This window comes from Culicoides brevitarsis, chromosome 2, assembly GCF_036172545.1.
Source record: "Culicoides brevitarsis isolate CSIRO-B50_1 chromosome 2, AGI_CSIRO_Cbre_v1, whole genome shotgun sequence".
Lineage (NCBI taxonomy): Eukaryota > Metazoa > Arthropoda > Insecta > Diptera > Ceratopogonidae > Culicoides > Culicoides brevitarsis.
In genome coordinates, this window is record NC_087086.1 from 10,626,619 (window position 1) to 10,652,985 (window position 26,367).

Consider the following 26,367-nt stretch of genomic DNA (forward strand, 5'->3'; position numbering starts at 1 on the left):
AAAAATGCCAAAAAAAAAACGAAACATTAACATTTTATTTTCGTTTTAAACAACTCTCTTGGCAACGTTCTGCTGGCGCGCTTCAAGGCGTACTAAATACAATGATGACATGAATATTTTTGTCTCTTAATGACACAATGGATGGCGTTGTAAAGAAAAAAAAAAGTATAAAAATAAAAACATTTTTCGTGGTAAACCCAGAGTTGGATCCCTTTAATACCCATTTTTCTAACCGCGCTGAGGTTCCCTGAGCGAAAAAAAAAGTGAGTTGAGAAAAATTTTGTGGTTAAAAAAGTTTTTATTTATTTTTTTTCGTCGGTACGAAGACGGAAAAAAATTAAGTAAGTAACTCTCTTCAATTTAAAAGCACTTGAATTGTTGATCAAAGTCATCCAGTGAGTAAATAAAAGCGTTCAAATATTTGAATATAACAAAAATAAATCATACACAACGATTCATGCGTGAAAAATTGCTTTGAAAGTCGGGGCCGAGAGAAAAGAAGTAATAACAAAGGGGAAATAATCAACATTTCCGAGCAAATAAGAGGAAAGGATAAGTTACCGCACATATGGATTTGTGTCATAATAGCGGAACGGCGCTTCGATGATTAATTAAAAACAAATATTTGAGCATTTTATTAATAAATGTATCGTGATTGAGTGTCTAGTCTCTATTTCACTACATTTTTTGTTTAGTAGATATTTTAGCTTATTATGGGGTAAATATTTGCAAATGTTTTTAAGAAAAATTTTTTTAAGCACTTGTAACTTTGATTTTTGGATGGGATTGACTCTGAGGAAGTCCTTGATTGTTTTGATGACTCTCGTGCTTCGTATGAATGGCTGGCTTGAACTTGTAGGTCGTCTTCCAGATCTCAAATAAGCAGATTGTGGAGTGAAAACTAAAATAAAAAATATTTTAATGATTTTTTATAAACTTTTTTCCTATAAATATCCAAAAAATATACATTTGTATAAAATATTGAATTTAAAAAAATAAAATTTCCTCATGGAAACTGATTTTAAAAAATTTATGGTAATTTAAAATCAAAAAAATTAATTCAATTAAAATTTAATTTAAATTAAATTTAATAAAAATTACTAAAAATAATTTTAAAAATTATTTTTTTTTTGTATACTTAAAAAATATATTAAAAATTTATTAAAAAACTAAATATATTTAAAAAAATTAAATACTTAAAAAAATAATAAAATTAATTTCAAGTTTAAATGTTTAAATAATTTTTTTGTGAAATTAAATTTTCAAATTATTTTTTTCAAATAAAAATAAAATTTTAAACCAAAAACTATAATTTTTGGACAAAAATAAAATAATAAAAATTTTCAAATTATTTTTCTTAGCAAAAATTCTGTCTAACTGAATATTTTAAAAAATTAAAATGTTAAAAAATAAAAAAGAAAAATATTTTAAAAAAATTTAAATACGGTAAAAATTAATAAAATTTAATTCATTTAAAATTCAATAAATAAGTTTTAAATATTTTTTTGTGTAATTTTTATAATTTATTTTTTTCGAAATTTTTCAAACTCAAAAAATATTTTTTTTTCAAAAATAAAATAATAAAAATTTTCAATGAAAATATTTTCAAACAATTTCTCATAAAAATCTAATTAAAATTCTTACCGATAAAAAATCGCCAACGGCATCGAAATATGTGTCAAAATAGTCCATGCCCATATCCCAAAGACCTCCATATGTGTCGGTCTAAACTCCGCTCGTTGTTTTATCAAACAGTTCAGTATCCACATTGACATGTTCGCGATCAACAAAAACGTAATAAACTGCCTTCCCGGCTTCTTGCGTCGTTGTTCGGAGCCTTTGCATCGTTTCCACCAACCGTGCAAAATGAACAACGTCTGAAGTGTCGTTTGAACGATGCAAATTATCTCACAAATCATTCCCATAAATGCCCCAAAATCTTCCGTGCCATCCTTGGAAATCGCAAAATAACATCCGATGACACTGAACATGCAATAAATGTAGATGCCGCTTTGTGCGACGAGCAATAAAGTGCAATCGAGACTCATTGTGGTATCGCGTCGCTTGCTGGAGTAACGTAAAACCTTCATTTTGAATGCAGCGACGACAATTGCGATTGCCATCAAGAAATACAGGAGAATTTCGCAGTAAGTGACTTCTTTAACGGCCGAAGCTTGGTAATACTCTCGTTCCTCTTTGGACAAGACGAAATACATAATCAGCGAAATAATTGTCAAAACAACGATTAAAATGCCGCAAAACATTCCGCGATGTGATCCAGCACAATTGATCGATAATTGATGCGAATCCTTCGAAACCGTGGCGGGATGTTGTCGAATCGAATACTCGTCCGAACACAAATGTTTCCACATTTCAAAGAGAATCACGGCACAAATAAGCGAATATTCAATGGTACATGGGAACAAAAAAGGCGCCGCATTTTGCACTAAATTTCCCATAATGTTCGTTCGACGACATTCCACGAAGATATCCGTTCCCGTAGCTCGTCGATGGATTTCGTGATGATGTTCCAAGCTGTCATTTAATGAATGGATACCGTCAAGTCCTCGCATTGAGACATGCACAATTTCGTGTTTCGCTTCTTCGATCAAGACAAAGAGCCATTCACATAAATTTGTTGCCAGCAAGTGCATTAAACCGAATTTTGCGAGTACTTTGTGGTTTCTCAGGAGCGAAAGTTTGGAGTAGATGAACAGGAAATGCATTTGAACCAAGGAGAGACACAAACGAGCAACGGGCGTGATTGCAACGAGGACATTTTGGCATTGATCGTCGTCTAAAAAGATAAAATTTGTAAGTTTTAAGTTGAAAAATTTTTTGACTGATTAAAATTTAATTAAAAACTTTTTTTTAGTTCTTAAGTTTAATTAAGTCAGAATTGAATTTTATTTTTTTTTATAAAATTGCATTTAAAAAATTTTTTTTTTCAATAACAAATAAAATTTAGTTGACTTTTGACTTAAACGCTCATTAAGTCATATTAAGTCAAGAACTTAATTTAGGCCGCTCCAAATTTTTTTCGAACTTTTTGCCCCAAAAACTTTTTTTCAAAAAATAAAATAAAAAAAAATAAAAAAAAAATTTTTAAATTTTTTTTCATAAAAATTTTAATGAATTAAAAAAATTTTAGTTATTTTTAATGGTATTTGCATTGAGACTTGATAATTTAAAATTAATCTCAGAGTATTTCAAAAGTTTTAAACTTAAAGTTCATAAAAATAACTGTCAAAAAATTTTGAAAAGTAATTTTTTTGAAAAAAAATTTAAATAGGAAAATTCATTCTAAAATACTATTTCCAATACAAAAATTCTAAAAAATTAAAATTTTTAAAAAATTTTTTTGAAAATTTCTTTAAAAAATATGAAAAAAAAGACTAAAAAATGGTCAATTTTGATGGAATTTTCAACTTTTTTTTTATTTTGCCCCATTGGATTTTCGACTTTTGAAAAAAAAGTTCAACAAGTTCAAGTTGACAAAATTTTAGATGACATTTTTTTAACAGTCTTTTAATATTGCTACTTAGTACAAGACTTTAAAAAAATCATTTAAATTTTTTATTTTTTGGCAAATTAAGTTCTTGACTTAATATGACTTAAAGAGCGCTTAAGTCAAAAGTCAACTAAATTTTATTTGTTATTGAAAAATTTTTTTTTGAAAATTCAATTTCATAAAAAAAATAAAATTCAATTCTGACTTAATAAAACTTAAGAACTTAAAAAAATAATTGAGCTCAATTTGATTAAAAAATTCGAAAAAGTTTCAATGGCTTATACTTTAAGTTCATAAGCTTAAGAGTTTTTTTTATTATATTTTTTAATTTCAAAAATTAATTGTTTTTCTAAAAATAATCGAAAAGTCAAAACTCAATCGACTTAAGCTTAAGTTAGAAGTTTAATCTCAATAGACTAAACTTAAGCTTAAGTCAAATAATTTTTGATACTTTTACGCTTTTAAGCTTAAGTATTCAAAAACAGAGCTGAATGACTTTTGAAATAAACTCAAACTTACAAAACGTAAAAAAAACTTATGAAGCTTAAGCAAAAATAAAAAAAAAATTTTGACTTAAGCTTTTAAGTTTGAAATTAAGTCAGCTTAAGTCAATAAAATTTTAACTTTTCGATTTTTTTTTTTTGAAAAAAATAAAAATATTTATTTTTTACAAATTAATTTTTTTTTAAATTGGACTTATTGTGACTTAAATTCAAAATTTTTTCTAAAAAAAATCAAAAACTCACCTTTTAATTCGAAATATTGCCCAAATTCCAGTCCCGTGTACACCATACTGCCAACGCCGAATGCTATGGCTCCAACTCTCAAGTAAAAAGACCCATGCCGTGTCTCATGCTTCCTCCGATTCATCTCTTCCTTGTCAATACTGCTCCCAAATTGATCGATTATGTTCGTTACTACCGTATTCCGGAAGTGACTGGCGTAAACAAAGGCAACAAATGCGACACTCACGACATACAAATACAAATAAAAGCCTTGATAAAACGACGGCGTGGTTTTTGTGGAAATGACATCCGTCACAGGAAACGCAATTCCCATGAAAACCACAATTTTCGCATAAAGCGCCGAGAGTGTGGTCGAAACGCCGCGACTGAAAGCCAAAAATTTCATTACTTCTGTGCGAAAATCTTCAAAAAAAACTTTCTTACTATCCAAACTCGTCTTTTCTGTTGGCAACTTTGGCAATTTCGTTCATGATGACTTCGTGATTCGATCGCAACGACGTATGACTGCCAAAAACGTGTCCTTGGAGCATTACCATCAACTGTTGACTCATCTGCTGATGCTGATTTCGAGCAACTGCCATGCGAAATGCCTTTTCCCGCACATCTTCCGACGTTCCTGTCATTCGTCGACTGGGTGGCAACGACGGTACGACAGCTGCTGCGAGCAATTCGTTGCTATTGTTGTTATTGTTAGCCGTAAAATCGCTGTTTGTCGCTCTAATTATCGTATTGTGACAAAAAATACGAGAAAATATTAAAAAATATTAATTAGAATCACATGATCGATACAAAAATTCACCAAAAAAATTACTTACTGGAACATAACGATGCTATGAAGAGATTGCGGTTGCTTGTTGCGGTACCCAAACAAGGAATTTGATCGATTTTGCTTCAAAGGAGGACTCAAATCTTCTATTTCATCACTGCTATTATCGGTATCCGTTGTACTTGATGACCTAAAATTCAATTTTTTAACTAATTTCTTTGATTTTTAGTAATTTTTAACACTTTTACCTCTCTTTAGGTTCCGAACCTTCCGAGATGCGATGCATTTTTGACATTTTTTGATAATTTACAACCACTCAAGTCCGTGTCACAGCAAAAACTGAGCCAAATTTCTCATTTAAACGGAATAAAACATAAGACACTTGTCATAATTGGCTCGACAAATATGAAAACAGGTCCTAACTGATACAAATGTGTACTTTGGAACAGTTGGTCGACATTGCCAAGGTGGCTGGCGAGATTCGAGAGAAGGTGCTAAAACGTTTTTGCACACATGACAAGCCAAAATATTGACAGAGTCTTTAAAAAAGTTGCTAATTAGGCATTACGATGTCATTTGTTTAAAAATATCAACAAGAAAATGCACGCTTTAGCTTATTTTTAGCGGCGGTTACTTGATAATTTGATAAAAATCTGATCTATGACGAGTCAGTAGCATGAATGAGTGACTCAGAAAAATGCTAGACAGGCGTTCGCGTGCATCGTAATTTTTTGTGTCAATACGAAGACGTCATAATTGCCGTTTAATTAGTTAAAGATCAATATTTGGATGAGAAATGAAGAGCAAATTAACATTTTTTGATAATTTTTTTTGGATTTTTGAAGCAAAAAATAAAATTTTTTATCATTTTTAGGCGAATATAGTTAGGATTTTTCATCATTTGAGCTCTAAAATGACATTTAATGAGCAACTTGAACAAAATTCGTTCTGAAACTTAAGCTCTTATGATAAAAGTAACGTACATCTTATACGAAAAAAATTGAATTCATCACTAAAACGTGATTTTTCGTCTATTTCAAGAAATTTTTGCTTACATTTCGCATCACGTTTTGAATAAATTCAAGAAATTTCTTCATAAAATGTCTCAAAAAGCAACTTACTTCCATAAAGTTAACAATGAAAGCACTTTTAGCTCTCATTTTTCTCATTGAAATCTTTACCGGAGCAAATTCCGATATTAAATCCACAATTACAGCAGAAGATATCGTTGAATTCTCCGATTTGGTGACAAAAATCAAAGCCTTTACCAAAGTTTTGCATGAAACTGACCTCGATCCTCATTGGTTTCATCAATCAAATGGCCAAATCTGTCAAAAAATCTACGATTCGCTGTTTTTATCTGTGGCTGAAGGAGCTTTTAGCATGAAAAATCATTTGGAATCCATGCAAAAGTTACTCGTTGAAGCAAATTCTGGAACTGCGAAGCAATTTAGGAGCCTGAAACAAGAAATTAAAAAGTTAATTGCTGAATTAGAAAGATTTGAGACACAAAAGGAGCTGAATTTACCTTTAAAAGACGTCTTTTCGAAGGAATGGCTTTTAAAATTAGGAGATGTGATGGAAAAAGCTGAAGGTGAACTATCATCGGACTTGATAACTTTCCCAAAGTGGGATAATTAATTATTTTTCTTACCAAAAAATTAAATTTCAAAGCAATTTTTGAGTTTCGTGAGTGATAAAAGGTTGAAAAAAATTTTTTTTAGAGCAAAAAGCTCTTTGATCCTCGAATTTTTGTGAGAAAATAATTTTTAAGCACCTCTCGTCGCACAATGGACCGACATTCGTCGCAACATTTGCAACAATACCCGTACCGATGATTATCTCTTTGTGCTACAAGTGCCTCTATCGTGTTCCATCGTCTCGTCGTCAACTTTCCCACTCGTCGCTGTCTAATGAAGTCCATAATGTGCACCTTTTATGTGCGCGATGATGACAAAGTGAATCAAATCTAATCACTTAAGTACTTAAAATCCCTCCGAATACGGGCAACGATGCGGCTCATCAACCCTCGACGTCTACTGGTTCACTTACATATGTTGTGTAAACAATTTGGATGACTTTAAATAATGCGAATCTCTCTCTCCCGAACATTTGCAACAAATAATAATCGTCAACAAGGGTGACAACTATAATCCCGGTGTGCTTATCAATACTAATGTTGGATTGAGTTAAGTGATTTTTATTCGTACCGCTTACACTTGTTCATTACTCCGACCATGTTTGGGATATTGATATATTTATGTCGGCAATTTGGTTAAATAGACCATAAATTTCAGCGGAACAATAAAACAACTTTGGTGATATAATCGCATATCGCATGAATTGAAAAAAAAGAGGAGAGATCACTTTGTTAATGGAAATTTGCTGTATTTAGTGCCAATACACACCATATGTTGTCATTTTTGCTATCATTCTACCAGTTAAGAGACTTTTTGCATTAATTTTCTTTCTTTACTAAAATTCTTTTAAAAATTTTAGAAAATTTCCCTAAAAAAATTCATTTAAAAATTATTTTTTGATATTTTTAAGCACTTTTCGTACATTTTTTCTTCAAAAATTTACCTTGCAATGCAACAGGATACGAAAAAAACAGTAAAAGGGTAGTAGCAAATGTATTGTACTAAAATCCCATGAATCTCAATGAGTGAAGAGGGGACGAAATGCACCATTAAAATACTCGACACGCATGTTTTACTAACTATTTAGTACAACAACAACAAAGACGATGACAAAAAATACGACCATCTATTAACTAAATTGTTTTTGTCGTATATTTTTTTCAAATAGAGTTGTAGCTCATGTTAAAAAGGTAGAAGAAAGGGATTGGAAAAGTTAACTAACGTCGATGATGATGATGATGGAAGGAAGAGAATTTTTACTGTAAGAATGGGTTTTAAAGGCAAAAGTGAGAGAATAAAATTATTTTTTGAAGGAATTTTTAGAAAAAAAAATGAATTTTATATAAATTTATTTGATTTTTATAAAAAATTCTTATTATTTTAATATTTAATTAATAAAAAAAAATTAAATTTCAAGTTTTTAAAGATTTTTAAATCTAAAAATTTCACAATATAAAATTATCGAATAAAAATAAATAATAATAAAAAAATATTAAATTTTTGATCAAAATATTTCATATGTTTTTACGAATTGTAATAAAAATTTTTAATTTTTTTTAAATTATTTTTTATTTAATTAATTATACCTAATTTAAATAATTAATTAAAATTAAATTAAATTTAATAGTTATGTAATTAAAATTTTTAATTAAAAAAATATTTTGAATTATTTTTTAGTTTTTTATTGTTACTTATTTTTTTTTTAATTTTTTTCTTTATGAAGAGCAAAAATTAATATTTTCAATTTAAAGTTCAATTTAACAAAAAAAAAATTATTATTAAAATCGCACAGTTGCTAAAATTATTTTAGAAAAAAATAAAATTTTGTTTTTGTTAAGTTTTTTATTGTTACTTATTTTTATTTTAAAAAATTAATTTTATTTTTAATTTTTAAAGCAAAAATTAATATTTTTAATTTAAGTTTTAATTTAACAAAAAAAATATTTTTTTATTATTATTTTAAAAGAAATTAGGATAAAACCTAAAATAATCCTTAAAGATGAAGAAAAATATTGAAATTTTTAAATACAAAATAAAATATGCTTCAAATATTTCATGTTTTTATTTAAAAAAAAAAAGCGACATCTGGATGTCAGTGAATGAACTTTTTGATCTCTTCAGATCACTTCTAACCTCAAAAAAATCTATAAGAGGAAAAATCTACATTTTAAACACTTTCGAAAGCTTTAATTGTGAAAAAATTAAAGCCTTCTAACTTTTTCTTTAAAAAAAATAAAAGAAAAAATCATAAAACGCAAACCTTTAATGACAGAAAAAATCTGTAGAGACGTTTTTTCAACATGAAAAGGCAAATCTACTACCTTTTCATCAAACATTTCGCTTCAATGAAAATAATCTAGTACAACTTTTGCTGTCCCTTCACACAGAAAATACGAAAAAAGGGTGCCTCGTAGCACTTTTTCCATACAAATCGCAACAAAACAAGGGTCTCTCTATCGCTCTATTTACGCGTGTGTGTGTGTGTGTGTCGTTCACCCAAAAACCACACCCTTGCATTCAAATAAACAACATGTTTTACAAATACATTTCTGCCGTATACTTTGTTGTCATTTTTCCGTTTTCACATTCATCGAGCGCGCGCTTGCCATGTACCTTCTTCACGAGAACAGCACACATTGTGTGTTATTTACAACCAATGGTCTTCTTTTTTTATTATTATATTTTTCTCTGTGCCGATCTCGCTAGCGCGCTTTTGTTGTAATCCATTGAAATGAAACACGAAAATGAACATAGGGGACTCTATTTATCAATTTTTTTGTTGTTCGTCGTCGTCGTTGAGTGACGTACAGAGCAAAATTGAGCAGCGGAGGATATTTAGTTGCTGTCGGTCCGTTCTAACATTCGCACGTGATTTGACGTTCGGATTTTTTTTTATTAATAGCTCTTGTGACGGAATGACACTCATCAGTACATAATAATAATGTAATAAAATTGGGTCTCGCCTATGTAAATTTTTTATCCATCTACTTACGATAATGGAACACTTCTTGGAATAATAATGGAAAAAAAGTGCAATCAAATTAAATTAAAGGTGATAGGACATTAAACCCTCGTTCATGGTGTCCTTGTGATTTTTTAAGAAGAAAAAAAAAGATTTTTTTTGATGAATGAATTAAATAAATATTTAAGAAGAAGACAATACTTACCGACGGATGCAAAAAAAATAATTTGAATAAAAGCAAAGCTTTTGGAAGAAAAATTGAGAGAATTTTTTTAATTAAATAGAAAAGCGAGAAAATGAATGTGTTAAAGCTAATTACTAATAATAATGACATTTTAATGGATAACGATGATTACAGAGTGCCGCCTGTTAATTTAAATGATTTCCCGGAATGTTTATTGTGTAAGTTGAAGAAAATTGTGGATTTGTGAAAAATTTTTGTGATAAGAATATTTATCCGACGGAAATGATTTATTTTAAATAAAAATGAAGTAAATATTTGTGAATTTAAAAAAAAATATTTTAAGTTGAAAAATATCTATTATTAAATGTCATAAATAATTAAAATTGAATAAAAATGAATTTTAATAAAAAATTGGCAATATTATTATAAGTTTTAAATAAAATTTTTCTTACAAAAATTATTTTATTTTAATATTATTATTTTTATTTTATTTATTATTTATTTATTATAAATAATAATCGAAAAAAATTATATTTTTCAATAGAAATTAAAAAAAAAGATAATTTTCGTAAGAAAACTTTTATTCAAAGGAAATATTTTTTAAAATTTTATTAATTTTATTTTACTTCAATGTTAGTTAAATTTAAAAAAAAATTATCAAAGATTCAATTTTTAAATTAAAAAAAAATATCTGAATAAAAAATTTTAAAAATTAGATTGAAAAATTACAAAATATAGAAATTAATAAATATTTACCTAACATTGAATTGAAATAATATTAATAAAAATTTAAAAACTATTTCCTTTGAATAAAATTTTTCTTACGAAAATTTTCTTTTTTTTTATTTCTATTTAAAATTATAATTTTTCTCGATTATTTAAATAAATATTCATTTTTATTATTTATTATTTTTCAATGAAATAAAAATAAATAATTTTAAAAGTAAAATATAATTTTCGAAAGAAAAATTATAATAAAACTTACAATATTTCCAATTTTTATTAAAATTTAATTTTAATTATTTATGAGTATGTATAATAAAAATCTGTATAATATTTTCGAAATAAAATTCTCATTAAAAAATTAATTTAAAAATCAAAATATTAAATAATTTTAAATTATTATTGATAAAGAAATTTTTTATTTTGTTGCAAAAAATTTTACAAAAATCATTTTTGACTTTTTTTCTCGAAAAATTTTTTATTTATATTTTTCAATAATATTTTTTTAACTAAAAATAATTAATATTTGGAATTTTTTAAAAATTTTCCTCAGGAACGAATATAAAAAAATATTTTTATATTTTTAAAACTAAAAAAAAACTTACTCATCAACTCTTCATCTTCGAAAATCTGAATTCATGGTTTCATATTGACTCATCGATTGCCTTACCTTTTCTCAAAATTAAAAAAAAATCTCATCGAATCTTTCTTTTGTTTTTTTTTTGCAGCTACAATCCCCAAATGCGGCGGATGTCACGACTACATTCTCGACCGATTCATCCTCAAAGTGTCGGACCGAACGTGGCACGCCAAGTGTCTTCAATGCATCGAATGTCACGCACAACTCAACGAAAAGTGCTTTGCGAAAAATGGTCAACTTTTTTGTAAACAGGACTTTTTCAAGTAAGTTTAATAAAAAGTTTCGTCTCAAAAAATTTTTTCTTCCTCTTTCCTCGAACGAATGTTGTATGATGATAATTTTTCTTTCGTTTTGCGTTGGCGACACAGACGTTACGGTACAAAGTGTGCAGTTTGCGAGCTCGGAATCGCGCCCACCGACGTCGTTCGACGAGCACACGACAACGTCTACCATCTGGACTGCTTTTCGTGCAGCATGTGTTCGCGTCAACTGAAAACTGGCGACGAATTTTACTTGATGGAAGACCGAAAATTGGTTTGCAAGCCAGATTATGAGGCGGCGAAGGCGAAAGGACTTTATTTGTCGGATGGATCGCTCGATGGCGAAGGTTCGAATAAACGACCACGCACAACAATCACAGCGAAGCAATTAGAAACTCTCAAAAGTGCTTACAACAGTAGTCCGAAGCCTGCGCGACATGTGCGCGAACAATTGTCCCAAGATACCGGCTTGGATATGCGAGTTGTGCAAGTTTGGTTTCAAAATAGGTAACTATAAAAATCAATTAATTCGTGACACTTTTTGTACATATTTGACGCAAAAACGTGGAAATGCATGAAATAACCGCATGTAAAATGATTAAATCAAATTTTCTTCCCCTCTTCCATTATATGCGAAGACGTGCCAAAGAAAAGCGACTTAAGAAGGATGCGGGACGCACGCGTTGGAGCCAATATTTCAGATCTATTAAGGGAGGCGCAACGTCACCACGTGACAAATCCTTCGATAAAGACGAGCTCAAAGTGGATTTGGATAGTTTTAGTCATGGTAAATTTTTTTTTTCGACAATTTCCTCTCAAAAAAATTCTAAAAAACGATTTTTTTTTTTTAGATTTAAGTAACGACAGTTACAGCACAGTTAACATGGGCTTAGAAGATGGGCAATCTCCGCACAGCGGTCGAAATTCTTACCTTTCAAGTCATTCACCGACACCTGGCATGGGATCCAATTACGCCTCGTACTCCGACAATGTCGTTTACACCTCCATTGGTAAGAATTAATTTCATTTTTAATCATTTTTCGTCGCAAAATCGATAAAATTTCAATTTTAGGTCAATCAGGTATCCTTCCGCACGGAATGAACAGTAGTGCCGTATCCGATATGAGCAACGATTCAAGCCCGCCGCATGGTTATCCCGATTTTCCGCCATCGCCTGACTCGTGGCTCGGCGATTCCAGCACAAATACGGGAGTGGCGCCAGTTCCTGTGCCCCTGAATGGTCAGTCATCGAGCTCCAGCGGATCAACGGCACCCGCATCAGCGACAATGGCTCATTATTGATACTCGAACTAGCTTAAAATTGCACTAATTTGTCTTAAAAACAAGGGAACTATAATTTTTTATGCTTTTATTGTTAATTCTATCCATAGATTGCAGTAAAAAAGTATCAAAAAACATTTTTTTTTTACATAAATTACAGTTAAAGAGACTCTTAATATTTACAAATTAAGCCGTTCTTAATTTTTTTCGAAGGTTTTGTCCCAAAAAAATATTTTTAATTTTTTTTTAAAATAAAAAAAGTTTTGAAATACTTTTTTTTAATATAAAATCACAATTTAAAAATTTTTAAAATTAATAAATTTTAACTTAATAATTTTTTAAAGTATTTATTTTGATATTTCTCAAATTTAAAATAAATTTAGTGAAAAATTTCAACAAAAAAAGAATTCATCAGAAAATTGAAAAAATATTGAAAAAAAATATAATTCTTGAGAAAAAAAAATCTGAGCTAAAAATTCTTAAAAAATTTTTTTTTTTAATTTTTTTTTTAATTGTTTAAAGTATGAATTTTGGTACATATTTTCTAATTTTATAAATAAAAAAAATAATGTAAAGAAAATGATTAAAAATTTTAAAAAGCTTCAAAATTTTTTTTATTTAAAAATTTTATTCATTTTCTGACAAAACAAAAAATTTTAGCTAAAAATTAATTTAAAAAAATATGCAATAATTTATTTGCAAAAATTATTGAACAAAAAAAAAATTTTTTTTTTCAAAGAAATTATAAAAAAAATGTAAAAAATCAAAAAAATAATAAGTTTTGATAAAATTTTTAATTATTTTTTTAAATTTTGCCCCATTATACTTTTGATAATTTTTAATTGTTGACTTCAACAAAAACTTTGATAAAAAAAATTAAGCGGCTTTTACATGAAGAATTATTTGAATTTGGTTGCTAGTCTACATTTTTACACAGAAATCTAGTCCCTCAAAGTCTAAAAAAAAAATTAAACTAAAAACTAAAAGTCCTAAAAAATTAGATGAAAATTAGATTTTTATCGTAAATACTCGCTAGTTAGTTGACGTGTAAATGTAAGAAAATCTTGTAAATATCTAAAAATTATGTAAATTTGTAGGACAAGCCGTCGTCACGAGAATCTGGAAGAATTAAGGAACTAAATATATATATTAAATATGACATTTGTATTTTTTATCCGTCTTCCTCCTCAATCAACGGTTCAATTTTAGCTCTTTTTCTGCTAATTTTCAATCGCATGACACTCACAAGCATTTTTACCATTGCCTGTCACACATCCGAATGTCACAATTCTGTCGTCGTAATGCCCCAATATTGATGCATCCGGTCCGTTTCCTCCTCCAACGAGTCTTCGAGTGTCATAACGCGTTCCTGAATGCTCGGCGTGAAATCATATTCGAGGTTGTATGGCATCAGGCGTTGAATTGAGCCAAAATATGCGGCATTTGGCCCTCCTGGAGGTATTGGGGCGGGGGGTTTAATTGATGGAATTTTGCCGGGACGATATTGAGGTGCGGCGGCGGCATGAAATGATCTCGTACTGCCAAATTGCTTCGAAAGGAAGGGATTTGGAGCGCCGCTACGTGCAACGACAGTGTGATATTTATTCGGCAGCCCTGTAGGGTCTTGAAGTTGCGGCGAACTGGCAGAAAGTGATTTTAATTGCGATCGCAAGAGACTCGATTGCGGATTTTTCGTGAATGCCTTGGAAATTGTGTTGAGCTCCTTGTCGAAAAGTAGCTGGGTATTTTGTTCCAACATGTATTCCCAACATTTAAACTGCTCCTCACTGATTGCCGAGTCAGTTTCTTCCCTTTCACGTTCTCGTTCTTCCTCGATTCGGGCTCGAACGGCTCTCGCAACGCCACTCCGAAGACTTCGACGTTCATTCGTGAGAAATCCTTGTTTTTGCTTGTTGTTAGTTAAAGTTGCAGCCTCAAACTTGCCATTTTGCTTCATAAACTGCCCCTCAACCGCTGTATTGTCACTCTGACCACTCGGCGATGATCGATCACTGCGAGCACTTGGTTGCCTGATGAACGGATCAATTGCTCCCGAATGGCAACAATTGTTATTTGACTCGCAGCAACATCCGCACTTGCAAAAACCGGAAATTAACGTGCCTGGAGGCTTCTTTCTGATCGTTTGACGCAATTCTCGCATTAGTTGATCAATGTCGGTGCCTAAATTATTGAATTTTACAATTAAGACACTCACATTTTCTTCCGCCCCGTAGCTCTGAGCGATATCTTGGATGCGTTTTGCCGCCAAAATCACATTTGTTTCTTTTCGGACTTCCTCAGCAACCGATTCGGCACTCATTACTTCCCATAATTTACGATTTGCGATTATAAGGTACTCATCGGCGTCGCTGAGGGCAATTTCAGATACCTCCGGATCAGGTAAAATTATCGGATATGAAGCGCTGTAACCGATTTTTCGATTTTTTGTCACTTTTGTGAGTTTCAAGACGCCATTTTGTCGCACAAGAACCGCTTCAGAGTCGCCAACGTTCGCCGTTCGTAAAATAAAACGACGTCCTCCCGCAGGATTTTGATAATAACTCATAATTTCGTTGTTGTTGTACTTGCTGCGAGAAATGTGACATAAAGTTGCACAAACGCCCTGTTTCTGTCCTTGTTGTTTGAGTTCGCGATGCGCTGATAACATCGTGTATTTCATGTAATCGATGGCGGTTTCTTTGACAGTTCGTTCTTCCAACAGGATTTTCGGGATGCATTTCACCATGATGTTGGGCAAAACGGTACTTTGGTCACTGTCGAACAATCCAAAGAGGCCTTCGCTGCTACAAAAACTCGGAAGTCGCAACTGGGAGATGTACAATTTCGCGCAATTGCCGGGAGTTTCGGAAAATCCAACTTGCCATGGGGGTTCGACGTCTTTTGGTTCGTTTTTAACTGACGGCGCTACCGGAAGTGAGGCACGATTTTTCCCCGAGACATCCACGAGACTCATGGGACGTTGACTGCGACATGCTTGAAGCTCCTTCGGATCAACTTGAAGCTGCACGTTGCACGACAAGTCCAGGAATTGCAAATTTTTCGGCACGAGAGTCACCAAATTGATTTTGTCGAGTTGATTATGCGCCAAATCAAGAACCCGCAAAGTTTGGGTCTTCGCAAGGGCAGGCACACTCTGAAGTTGGTTCGAATGCACGCGTAAAACACGCAAATGACGCAAATTTGCCATATTTTCGGGCAAATGCTGTAAACGGTTGCCCGACAAAACAAGTTCTTCAATTTCGGTCCAGTTTGCGATGCAAATTTCGGGCAAAGTTGTTATCCGGTTATAGGCGGCATGCAAAATTTTGAGATTTGAGAAGTAGGTGATGGTATCGAGCACTCGATCAGTCAAGGAATTGTTCGTTAAATAGACACGTTCAAGCAAACATCGATTGTGGTCCAAAATTGGGAGTGTCAGCAACTTGTTGGAAGAGACATTCAGCAAAGATAAATTCTCGCAATACACGAAAAATGTCTCTGGCAGGTCGATTATCTTATTTGATTGCAAAAATAACTCGCGAAGAGCTAATGTTCGATTTGGCAAGGCAGGTAACGTTGATAAATTATTGTAGCCAAGCTGTAGCGTGTGAAGTGTGTCGCTGCTGAAGTGAAAAAAGTTTTCCGGAAGAGATGAGATCTGGTTGTTGTTGGCGAAGAAAATTCCGATTTCATGACATTCACTTAGCCATGGCGGGAGTTGCTCAAGTTGGTTGTAACTGAGGTCGAGATGATTCAAATTCATCGGGGGAGGTGAGATATTCAGCAGTTTTAAGTCTAAAATGAAAGTTTTTGATGAAAAATTTAGCTTTTTTTTATGAGAAAAGGGAGAAATATTTACTGTTATTTCCAGCAATAAGAGATTTCAAGGCACGACCATTTAATATGAGCTCTGATAATTTGTTTCGTGAGCATTGGAGGGACTCAAGACTATCTAAGGCGGATAAATCTAAGGTTTCTATGGAGTTTTCACTGACATCTAGTTGTGTGAGGAACTGAAAATATTTAAAAAAATTTAAAATTTTTATTTAATTAAATAATAAAATTAAATATTTAAATACAAAATATTAAAATTAAATTTTAAAAATTAATTTTTTTTTTTTAAATAATTTTTAATTATTTTTCTAAATTAATTTTTTTAATTTTTAAATTAAATAAATTTAAAATTTTAAAATTAATTAATTAAAATTAAAATTTAAAAAAATATATTTTTAATATTTTGCAATTTTTATATTAAAAAATAAAAATTAATTTTAAAAACTTAAAATTAAAAAATTAAATTTAAATTGAATTTAAAAAATTAATTAATTAAAAAATTTAAAATTAATTTTAAATTAAAATTTTAAATAATTAATTTTTTTTTCAAAATCCTCATGGGACAAAAATTGAATTTTAAATTTAAATTTAGTTAAAATTAATTAATTAATTAATTTAATTAAAAAAATTAAATAAAATTAATTTTGAATAAAAATTTAATTAAATTTAAAAAAAAAAAATTATTTAAAAAAAATTAAAAAATAAATAATATTAATTAATTTAATAAATTAATTTAATTATTTAAATTTTTTTGATAAAAATGAAGGAAAATTCCAAAAACTGCCAGATTTAAGGACAAAAAATCAAAAATAAATAACAAAACTTACTCCATAATTCCCCAAAATAATATGTCCCTTCAAACGATTACTCCGCAAATTCACCCTCGTCAACGGCGGATTCACATTTTCATCTTGTCCATTCTCATTAAACCTCATGATGTCAATTTTATTATTTTTTAAATTCTAAAAATCACAAAAAATATTTAAATTTATTCAAAAATTACTTTTATTTCACTCACCATCCCGTTTTTACCATTTTCCTTTCCAGAAACTTGCTTAATGTTCAACATAAATGGCGGCAATTTCTCCAAACGGTTATTCGAGAGTTCCAAAGTCACCAAATTTCGACAATCCTTCAGTGTATTTGGTAGCATGGACAACTCATTGCGATCCAAACGGAGTTCTTCTAATCTGAAATTACGTAGAATGAAGTTTTTATGCATTTTTTGAAAAAAAAAATTTTTATTTTTAAGTTTTTTTCTGAGTCTTTTGATGACCTGCTGCAACAAACTAAAGCGAGATTTCCTGTGTTTGGCAATATTTTGGCTTTTCAAGACAAACAAACGCTTGAAAAATGTTAAAAAACTTTAAAAATGAATTCTGTGTAAATTTTTTCGATTAAAAGAAACATTTCAAGCTAGCACTTTAAAGCATAAAAATGAGTTTGGTTCCATTAGGATGCACATATGAATAATTTTCAAGTCATAATAGATACGGATCGACTATATAATGGGGTATGGTGTAATAAAAAATGCATGTCAGACGTTATTTGATGCATTTTTTCGTGTTAATGATGTTATTCGAGGCATTTCTACGAACAAAATTCCCCCACAAAAACAGATTTTTGCGGATTTATCGACTTTGGACATTGAAAAGTAGTTCAAATCAAACTTTTGAGTCGTTTTTTAGCTATCTTCTCATCAAACAATCGGTTGCGAAGACAATTCACGACGATTAAATGAGTTAATTACCATTCCGCGATGCATAATTTTTCAAATTTTTGTCATTGCATAATTTCTCACTTTGTTTCGAGATATTTCACGCTCACTTCTCGCAATTTCTCGTCGAAGAAATCTGTCAAACTTACAATGTTGCCCAACAAAAATCAATAAATCGAACAAAAAATCGATCCGATTGAAAAGAAAACTCGAACAATACTGCAAAAGAAATGAAGAGAAGAAAAAATCGGTAGATGAATAATTTTTTCGTTCATTTTTCCTTTAGTTTTTCCACGCTTCGCTTGAGATTCTCTTTGCCGTTGGCTTCTTACACGTCACTGCTCCATGCATTTTCGAGCAGTAAAAATATTAAATAATAGGCAGAAACAAGGTTTGGCTCGTGCTTCACGAACTGATGAATGAAAGTAAATTTGAATGAGAAATTGTTAAAAGACGTAAAAAAACAAACAAAAATTGTGAGAAAAGAATTTTCAAATGAAAATGAACGCGAATGAAGACGTTCGTCATTAACGCACGAAGCATGTATGATTTATTTTCAGTAATTTTCAGATTTTGATGGATGGATGAATGGAATGGAGTTGTCTGTAATGCAAATTAGCAAAGTGGGGAAATAATTTTGAAGAAAAATTTCAATATTTAAAAAAGTATTTTGTGAATTTTATGAAGTAAATTTTTAAATTTAAATTTTTAGAAGTTTTTGATAAAATTTGTGAAAAGTTTCTAATCGATTTCATAAAAAAAATAAAACTTGTACCTAAGTAGAGTTTTTATTAATTTTTAAAAGAAAATTTGGCGTTTTAATTTTTTTTTTTTTGAGACTTACAATTTAGTTTTTTTTTAAATTTTTAGAAAAAAAATAAACTTTTTAGATAAATATTTAATAATAATATTTAAAAAAATATTTTTTTTTTATATTTTTTTTTTTTCATTAAAAAAATTGATTTTTAAGAAGTTTTCAATGGATTTTTAACAAAAAAATTTAAAAAAATATTTTTGAATAGCTTTTAGCTTTTGAATAGCTATCCATTTTAAGAAGAAATTTCTTTTCAAAGATAAATAATAAAAAAAATAAATAAAATTTAAAAATTAAAATAAATAAAAATAAATAAAATCAATTAAGGCCGCTCCAAATTTTTTTCGAACTTTTTGTCCCAAAATTTTTTTTCAAAATGGGGGGGGCAAAAAAATAAAAAAAAAATTTTGAAATACTTTTTCATATAAAATGACAAAATTCAAACAATTTTTGATCATTAATGAATATTTTAGTTGTTTTAATGGTCTATATTGAGATATAATAATTTAAAATTGATATAAGAGTATTCCAAGTTAAAAATTTCAACAAAAAAAATATTTCATAAAAAAACTGTCAAAAATTTTGAAACATAATTTTTTTGAAAAAATTTTTAGAGAAGAAAATTCATGTTTTATTTCGTTTTTCAATACAAAAATTCTTAAATTTTAAAAAAATTTTTGAAAAATTCTTGAAAAACTATGAAAAAAGACCAAAAAACGGGCAATTTTGATGATATTTTCAACTTTTTTTTTTATTTTGCCCCATTGGATTTTTGACTTTTAAAATGGGGCATGGGACAAAAAGTTCAAAAAAAATTTGGAGCGGCCTAAATTAAATTAAATTAAATTAATAAAATTAAATTAAATTAATTTTTTTAGAACAAATTTTAGTACAAATTGTGTAGTTTTTAATAGATTTTTGGAAAAAAAATTTTTTTTTTTAAATCTTAGGTCGATATAATGAAAAATTTTAAGTTAGATTATATTCTTTGGATGATTTGGTTGATATTCAATGAATTCTTCATTCAAAATTTTATTTTAATTATTTTTCAATTATTTAATTATTTTTTAAAATTTTTAATGAATATTTTAAGAAAAATAATAAATTTTCAAGGATTGTCATAAAAATTTTTTTCGAAAATTAATGACCTTTTCTATGATTTCTAAAAAAAAGTATCATTTTATCAACAAGGTTAAATTTCTCCGCAAAAACCTCATTGATCGCGTGCTTTTTGACAGAAATCATTGAACCGCTTTGTTTACTACTTCCAAGTATGCTCACCGCACTCATAAACATCAAATCAACAAAAATTTGAGCATACTTCAATTTACCATCACGACGAATTGGAGCAGAAAAACTGTTTGAAACGAAACCAAAAAAAAAAAATCTACTTACTTCTTCAACGTGCAAATCCTCTCCGGTAATTTATCGATTCCATTATCTGCCAAATCCACAATTTGCAAGCCTTTGCAATCCAACAGCGGCTCGGGGAACTTTTTGAATCCATTTCGCGGCAAATGCAGCACTCGCAAGTTCTTAAAGTTGCTCAAGGCAGTCAAAGCGATTTCCTGAAGTTGATTCTGGCCCGCCGAGAGTTCTTCGATGGTGTCGATGCCCTTCAAGATGACTTCGGGAATCGCACAAAGACCCGAATTTGTGATATCCATGCGTTTTGGCGTCGATGTATCAACGGTTGACTGGACAAAATAAATAAATAAATTAAATTTTTCGGTAGTGGCAAGATCGGAAGTTGTTAATTCGCGGAATACTTCGTGAATACTGAATGCGAAAACGTGTAATTAAAGTACTCCGTGCGAAGAGTGAAGACGTGGTTTTTGAATAAAAAGCAGAAAAAAAGGGAAATGTTGCAATAAAGTGTTGCGTTGAAGTTGCATGTCATTGAATTTGCTGCAGCGAACGCGAAAAAAACGTACTTTATTGTTAGATTTTCCATTCAATTTAATAACCGCCATGTTCGGACTGTACGGTTTAAGTGGTGCAAGTGCTTCTGGATTTGTTTCGACAACCGTTACATGACTCGCGACAACATCTTCATGCGATGCCAACGAGTCCCTGTCACTATTCCATTCATTTTGTTCGGCCTCAATTTCGAGCGAATCGAGTTCAATCGTGTCGGAGGCATCAGAAAAGGTCACTCGCGACGCCCGAGGCTTCGAAACGAACGATTTCACGTCAAAATGCAGTCCCGGAGGATCAGCCCCATTCACTGTCACTGCTTTCATGATCATTTTCTCGTCAAAAAATTGTCAGTTAAAGGACATTTTTGAGCAAATCCGAGAACGACTTTAACCATTTCACGGTGACAATGACACTGAAACCAAAAAAAAAAACTGTTTCTCGTAACAGTGAGTCAAGCTACACGAATTTTCTCGTTTGTTGTAAACGCTCTTGTAAAGTTTGTTACAGTTGTTTGTTGGTAAATACCTAAATATAAACACTCGTTCATACAGTTATCCAGCAATAATCATAGTACTTGTATGAAAAGTCTCTTTGTACATCAAAAAAAAAAAATGAAATACATGCCAATTGTTAAGTTTTTCTTGTATTTTTAGGTATTTAACCGTCGTTGCAAAAGGTGTGTCCTATATTCGAATGAAGCAACTATGGGGTCCAGTCACAAAAGTTCTCGGAAAACGTCAAAAAATGGATCGAGACATGACGAGACAACCTAACATGGCACAACAATGGTTTTATTTACACACTCGGATGCACGTGCGCATGCATTATTCACTTAAGAAACGACTCGTCTTCGTCATTTGTGAGTTATCGTTATGGTAAATTAAGGCAGAGGCGTGTATAGAGCGAAAATTTTTGTCTCAATTTTTTTTTTTTTTTTTGAAGAAAGTTTTGAGATAGTTTTTCATACAAAATTACAAAGTTTTGAACATTGATTAAAATTTTTATTTTTAAAATATCTGAATTTTTTATTTAAAATTAACTTTAGAGCATTTGAAGTTAAAAAAATTAATTAAAAAAATAATAAAAAAATAACTCTCAAAAAATTTAATAAAAAATTTTAGTTCAAATTTATTTGAAATTTTTATTAAAATTTAATTTTCTTTAAATTAATTTTTAATTTAATTTTTATTAAATTTAATTTTTTTTTGTTTAAATTTTTTTCTTTAAAATATTTTTTTATTTTTTTTTTCGTTAATAATTTTTTTTTTTAATTTTTAATTTTTTTTTTTTAAAAAATTTTTTATTTAATTAAATTAAATTTTTAAATTTAAATTGATAATTAAAATTAAATTTTTTTTTAATTAAATTCTAATTTTTAATTAAATTTTAAAATTTAATTTAAAAAAAATTGAATGAAATAAAAAATTTTTTTTCCAATTTTTAATAAAAATTTATTTTCTTAATTTATTTAATTTTTATTTTTTTTAACTCAATTGATTAAAAAATCTATAAAAATAGACCTAAAAACTGCAATTTACATATTTTTGAATGAAATTTTTAACTTTTTTTTTTAAATTTTGGTTCAATGGATTTTCGATTTTTGAAATAAGACATGAGATAAAAAGTTAAAAAAAATTAATATAAAAAAAATTAATGCTCGAGACAACATCTCTGACTCATTTCTAGCTGCAAATAGAAATATATGAGATTTTTTTGTCGTTATGAGGCACAGAAAAAAGGAAGGAGCAATCTTTCCAATCATGCTAGTGTAATTTTATGGTTACGTGAGCACATACAGGTGGTTAAATAATGTTATTCATATGCTTTACTCATTTGTACAAAGTAAAAATAAAGAAAAAAAGTAAAGTTTTTTTAGATTTCAACAGGTGTTAGAACAGAAACATGACTCATTTCTAAGAATTTTTACTAAATTTATTTATTTTGAATTTTTTTTCGCAAAACATTGTCAATTTTTTGCCCGAGAACATTGAAAATCTTAAATTTTTGGTCGTTTTCTTGCTTTTCACGCTCCATTTCGTCAACTTTTGACTGAATTTTCATGAAAAGATCGAGAATGTTTGAAAAAGTCATTAACATGGTAGTTCGAAAGTCTTCAATGCTTGTGACATTTTTCGTTAATGAACTAATTTTTTGGTTGATTTCTGTCTGATGATCTTTAATTTTGTTGGATATTTGTAAAAATTGATGTTCTGTGTCATTTTTAAGTTTTTTCAGTTCAGTAAATAATTTTTCAGATGATTTTTTATCAAAAGTTTCGTTTAAAATTTCTTCCTTGTCAGTATTTTGCAGGTTTTTGTAGAAATTTCTTCCTTCAATGTCGGGATTGGACAAATTTTTGATTGGATTTGAGTATTTTTCGATCCATTTTTCATCTGAGAAGCAATGAATGCCGTCAATTTCTTCCAAATCATCATCGCGTTGCTTCAAATTTTCAACATATTTGCTGACTTCAATATTTTTCGTCTTCAGAATCGCCAAAATTTCCATTAAACGACTGCATTTGAAGTCATTATCAGCTAATCCGATGCGTTTCAAGCCTGGCAAGTGCTTCAAAATCCCTTCGACATCCAAATCTCGTAAATTATTCGAGTACAACCACAAACTTTTCAAATTTTCAAGGCCTTGAAATATTTTTGCTGGAATTTCTTTCAGTTTATTGCCATTCAAACTGAGCTCTTCTAAATTTTTGCACGCGTTGAAGGCATCTTCTTCGATTTCCTCAATTTGGCTACTTGTGGCACTGAAATATTCCACATTTGAAAGAGCTTCACAGATGCTTGATGATAAAATTGGCACAGAATTGTTGTTGCCCAGCAGAAGAAACTTCTGGATTTTGTGTGAATATGGAACAATTGGCCAAATTTTGTGATTTTCTCTGCTGAGTTGTAAGTTTTTCATTTCACAACTTTCGCCATCGTGTGACAAGCTGCAAGGATGTTCTTGAAAAAATGAGCTTGAAAGGCACCAAGTTGTCGTTAAAACGAAAAATAATTTAATTTTTAACATTTTTTCGAAAAAAACGTCTACTGACTTTGAAGAAAAAGACGAAACTGAACAAATTTATGGATTTTTTTTAGAATTTTAAGGTAAGAATGAGTCATTTTAATGACCTGACAGTGGATTTTCCATTAAAAAATTTCTGGTTTTAATTCAAATTCAGTTTTTTTGCCTTTTATTGACTCAAAATTATTGGATTTTAAGACATTTTTATTTATAATTTTTCAAAAAATATCATTTTTTGCCATTAAAATCCAATTTTTATCCGAAAATCGCAAAAATTTTATTTTTTTAAACTTCTCATTAAGCAAAATTTCGCTAAAAAAATGCTGCGCGCCAAATTTTTAAACTTTGCAACACTATTGCAGATGACATGCAACTTCATTTCACATTTAACGAAGCATTTAAATTAAAAAAAATAATTTTTTCACTCACCTCAATGAGCCATTGACTCCACAAATCCCGTTCCCACGAATCCTCGAAGCCCATAAAAAGCACCGTGCCTTGTCCATTCGCCATTTCTTCATTTTCCACACTTTCACTGCTATTATAAACACTAATTTCATCCAAATTCTCGCCCATTCCGTTACTTTGCTTAATTTTCCGATACCTTATGCCGCCATTTGTGTGACTCAGGTACTCGATACTTTTGACTTGGCTCGAAACATCTCTCTCCATATGGCTTCGCTTCGTTTGCGGCACAATTTTGATGATCAATCTGTTGTAATTTGGCGTGTGCTCAAAGATTCCCGCACCTGTCAAGTCATAAAATTCAGGATTCTGTCCCGGATGCAGGGGAAAAATGATGAATTTCGATCCAATTATCGCCACAGATCGACGTTGCCACTGCGGAAAAGCAAGTCCCTTGAGAAGTTCGACGCTTCCCGAACGCGTTGCATGCCCACAGAGCGGCGGTTCAGTTGGCCCGATGAAAAACCGTAAGATATACTTGAAATCGGGATCAATTCCCAAACGAGCTCTTCGCGAAATCTCAATAATTCCCATTTTTTGTAGGAATTCTTCTTGTATCCGTAATGGATGTTCGTCTTCTCGTAATCGTCGAACACGCGAACCGCCCGTTTGGATCCACAAAGTGTAGTCTTCGGGTATATCCATGTCCTTGACGACATCATATGTGGTCGATTCGCTGCCAATATGCACCATTTTATTCGGATCTTCGAGCGAGATGTCACTCCGATCTGTGCCCAGGTACACGCGAATCCATCCGCTGGCATTCCATAAAAGCGCCATTTTGGTCCCGCTCGTGATATTGACGGAATTTTCAGCGTCAATTTTGATTTTGGTCCGATTAATGCAACCGTTCACGAGTTTCTTCACGATGTTATTGTTCACTTCGTCGTTTTGCTTCACAGAAACTGGCTTGCGAGGTTTCACTGGCGGCGGATTTTGTGGATTTTGCTTAGTTTGCGGCGTCGGAGGCGGTATTTGTGGTTGTACAAGCACGTTTCGAACTGTTGGCTTCACCACAACAGGTGCTTTTGCCTTTGTTTTGATCATTTTCACTTTTTTTCTGTCTACTTTTCGCTTAATTTTTGCTAATTTCTCGTTTTTAATCACATTTCAGGGAGTCATCGGCTGAAAAAAACACAAAATTTATCAGTTATGCGATCGATGGTTATGAAAGTGAGTGATAACGGTCCATTTTCGTGCCGAACATTAATCGTTGGTGTGGTCAACGAACGAACGGCAAGATTTATCCGCAGATAAAAGTAACACAAATCTAATTTTCTTTCTATTTTTTCATGCTTTTTGACTTTTCATACATTTTTTTTTACTTTTAGATGCCTGTACTGCCGCTCGAGATGAGACGCACGCGTATAAATGTATGAAAAAACAAAAGATTTCAACATCAAATGTGGTTCAATTCAATTTGAATTACAATTAGGTGTAACATTACTTCGAGTGATGGTCAGTCAGTTAAAAGATTTTGTTTGAAAATGAGTTTTAAATGGCTTTGAAAGCATTTTTGTTGCTCGAAAAATGAAACAATACCGAAAATAACAAGCAATTGTCTTAAAAATTGGACTTTATTGGTGTTTAGTTTTGAAATTTAGGGATTTTTCGAGCAAAAAAGTTCTGAATGATGAAAAAATAGCGTTGAAAATGCTTGAAATGCTTGTTAATTGGATTTAATGATGCAGAATCGATTCAAAAACTTAATTAATTGTTAATCAAAAATTAATGAAGTGTTTGAAAAATTTTTTTTATGTACAAAATTTAATTTTTAGTGATTGAAATCGACAATTTCTTCAATAATTTTTGATTTCATTAACATGAAATTCACTTCGAAGTAAATTTTTGTGTCGAAAATTCGTCAAAATTTTTAATAT

The 26,367-nt window shown here is 30.2% G+C and overlaps 3 protein-coding genes across 4 annotated transcripts in view; 1 reads left to right on the forward strand and 2 right to left on the reverse strand.

Annotated features, from left to right (window-relative positions):
- LOC134831234 (LIM/homeobox protein Lhx3) overlaps positions 1–12,842 on the forward strand; it is a 28,415-nt gene extending 15,573 nt beyond the window's left edge. The window contains exons 2-6 of the mRNA XM_063844910.1: positions 11,261–11,435; positions 11,541–11,939; positions 12,071–12,219; positions 12,284–12,442; positions 12,505–12,842. Of these exons, the coding sequence (XP_063700980.1) occupies positions 11,261–11,435; positions 11,541–11,939; positions 12,071–12,219; positions 12,284–12,442; positions 12,505–12,734 (1,112 nt within the window). The 3' untranslated portion in view covers positions 12,735–12,842. The remainder of the gene's footprint in view (positions 1–11,260; positions 11,436–11,540; positions 11,940–12,070; positions 12,220–12,283; positions 12,443–12,504) is intronic.
- Positions 656–5,354, reverse strand: LOC134831202 (proton channel OtopLc-like). Of its 2 annotated transcripts, none has more exons than XM_063844867.1 (6): positions 5,272–5,354; positions 5,073–5,213; positions 4,681–4,974; positions 4,258–4,622; positions 1,645–2,797; positions 656–901 (listed from the first exon to the last, which is right to left on the reverse strand). In XM_063844867.1, the coding sequence occupies exons 1-6, from the start codon at positions 5,316–5,318 to the stop codon at positions 754–756; spliced, it is 2,148 nt and encodes a 715-aa protein (XP_063700937.1). In that variant the 5' UTR covers positions 5,319–5,354; the 3' UTR covers positions 656–753. The 2 variants fall into 2 exon arrangements, with proteins under 2 accessions (XP_063700937.1, XP_063700938.1); XM_063844868.1 differs by having other exon boundaries at positions 5,266–5,290.
- Positions 12,843–13,995: 1,153 nt separating the features above from the next.
- On the reverse strand, positions 13,996–25,534 carry LOC134828491 (protein phosphatase PHLPP-like protein). The gene is made up of 7 exons (XM_063841471.1): positions 24,683–25,534; positions 24,452–24,610; positions 20,474–20,775; positions 17,551–17,737; positions 17,375–17,467; positions 16,573–16,726; positions 13,996–16,508 (listed from the first exon to the last, which is right to left on the reverse strand). Exons 1-7 carry the CDS (start codon positions 25,532–25,534, stop codon positions 13,996–13,998), a joined length of 4,260 nt encoding a protein of 1,419 aa, XP_063697541.1.
- Between the last annotated feature and the right edge of the window lie 833 nt (positions 25,535–26,367).

What these genes read in the sequence shown, in the direction of transcription:
- LOC134831202 (XM_063844867.1), bottom strand. Translation starts at nt 5,318, where the DNA reads ATGTCAAAAATGCATCGCATCTCGGAAGGTTCGGAACCTAAAGAGAG. An exon ending in CATAGCATCGTTATGTTCCA is followed by an intron (nt 4,975 to 5,072) that starts GTAAGTAATTTT and finishes TACGATAATTAG; the next exon opens with AGCGACAAACAGCGATTTTA. An exon ending in CCGTTGGCGATTTTTTATCG is followed by an intron (nt 902 to 1,644) that starts GTAAGAATTTTA and finishes TTTTTATTTTAG; the next exon opens with TTTTCACTCCACAATCTGCT.
- LOC134828491 (XM_063841471.1), bottom strand. Translation starts at nt 25,534, where the DNA reads ATGATCAAAACAAAGGCAAAAGCACCTGTTGTGGTGAAGCCAACAGTT. An exon ending in GAAGCCATATGGAGAGAGAT is followed by an intron (nt 24,611 to 24,682) that starts GTTTCGAGCCAA and finishes CGGAAAATTAAG; the next exon opens with CAAAGTAACGGAATGGGCGA. An exon ending in TCTTATTGCTGGAAATAACA is followed by an intron (nt 16,509 to 16,572) that starts GTAAATATTTCT and finishes CTTTCATTTTAG; the next exon opens with ACTTAAAACTGCTGAATATC.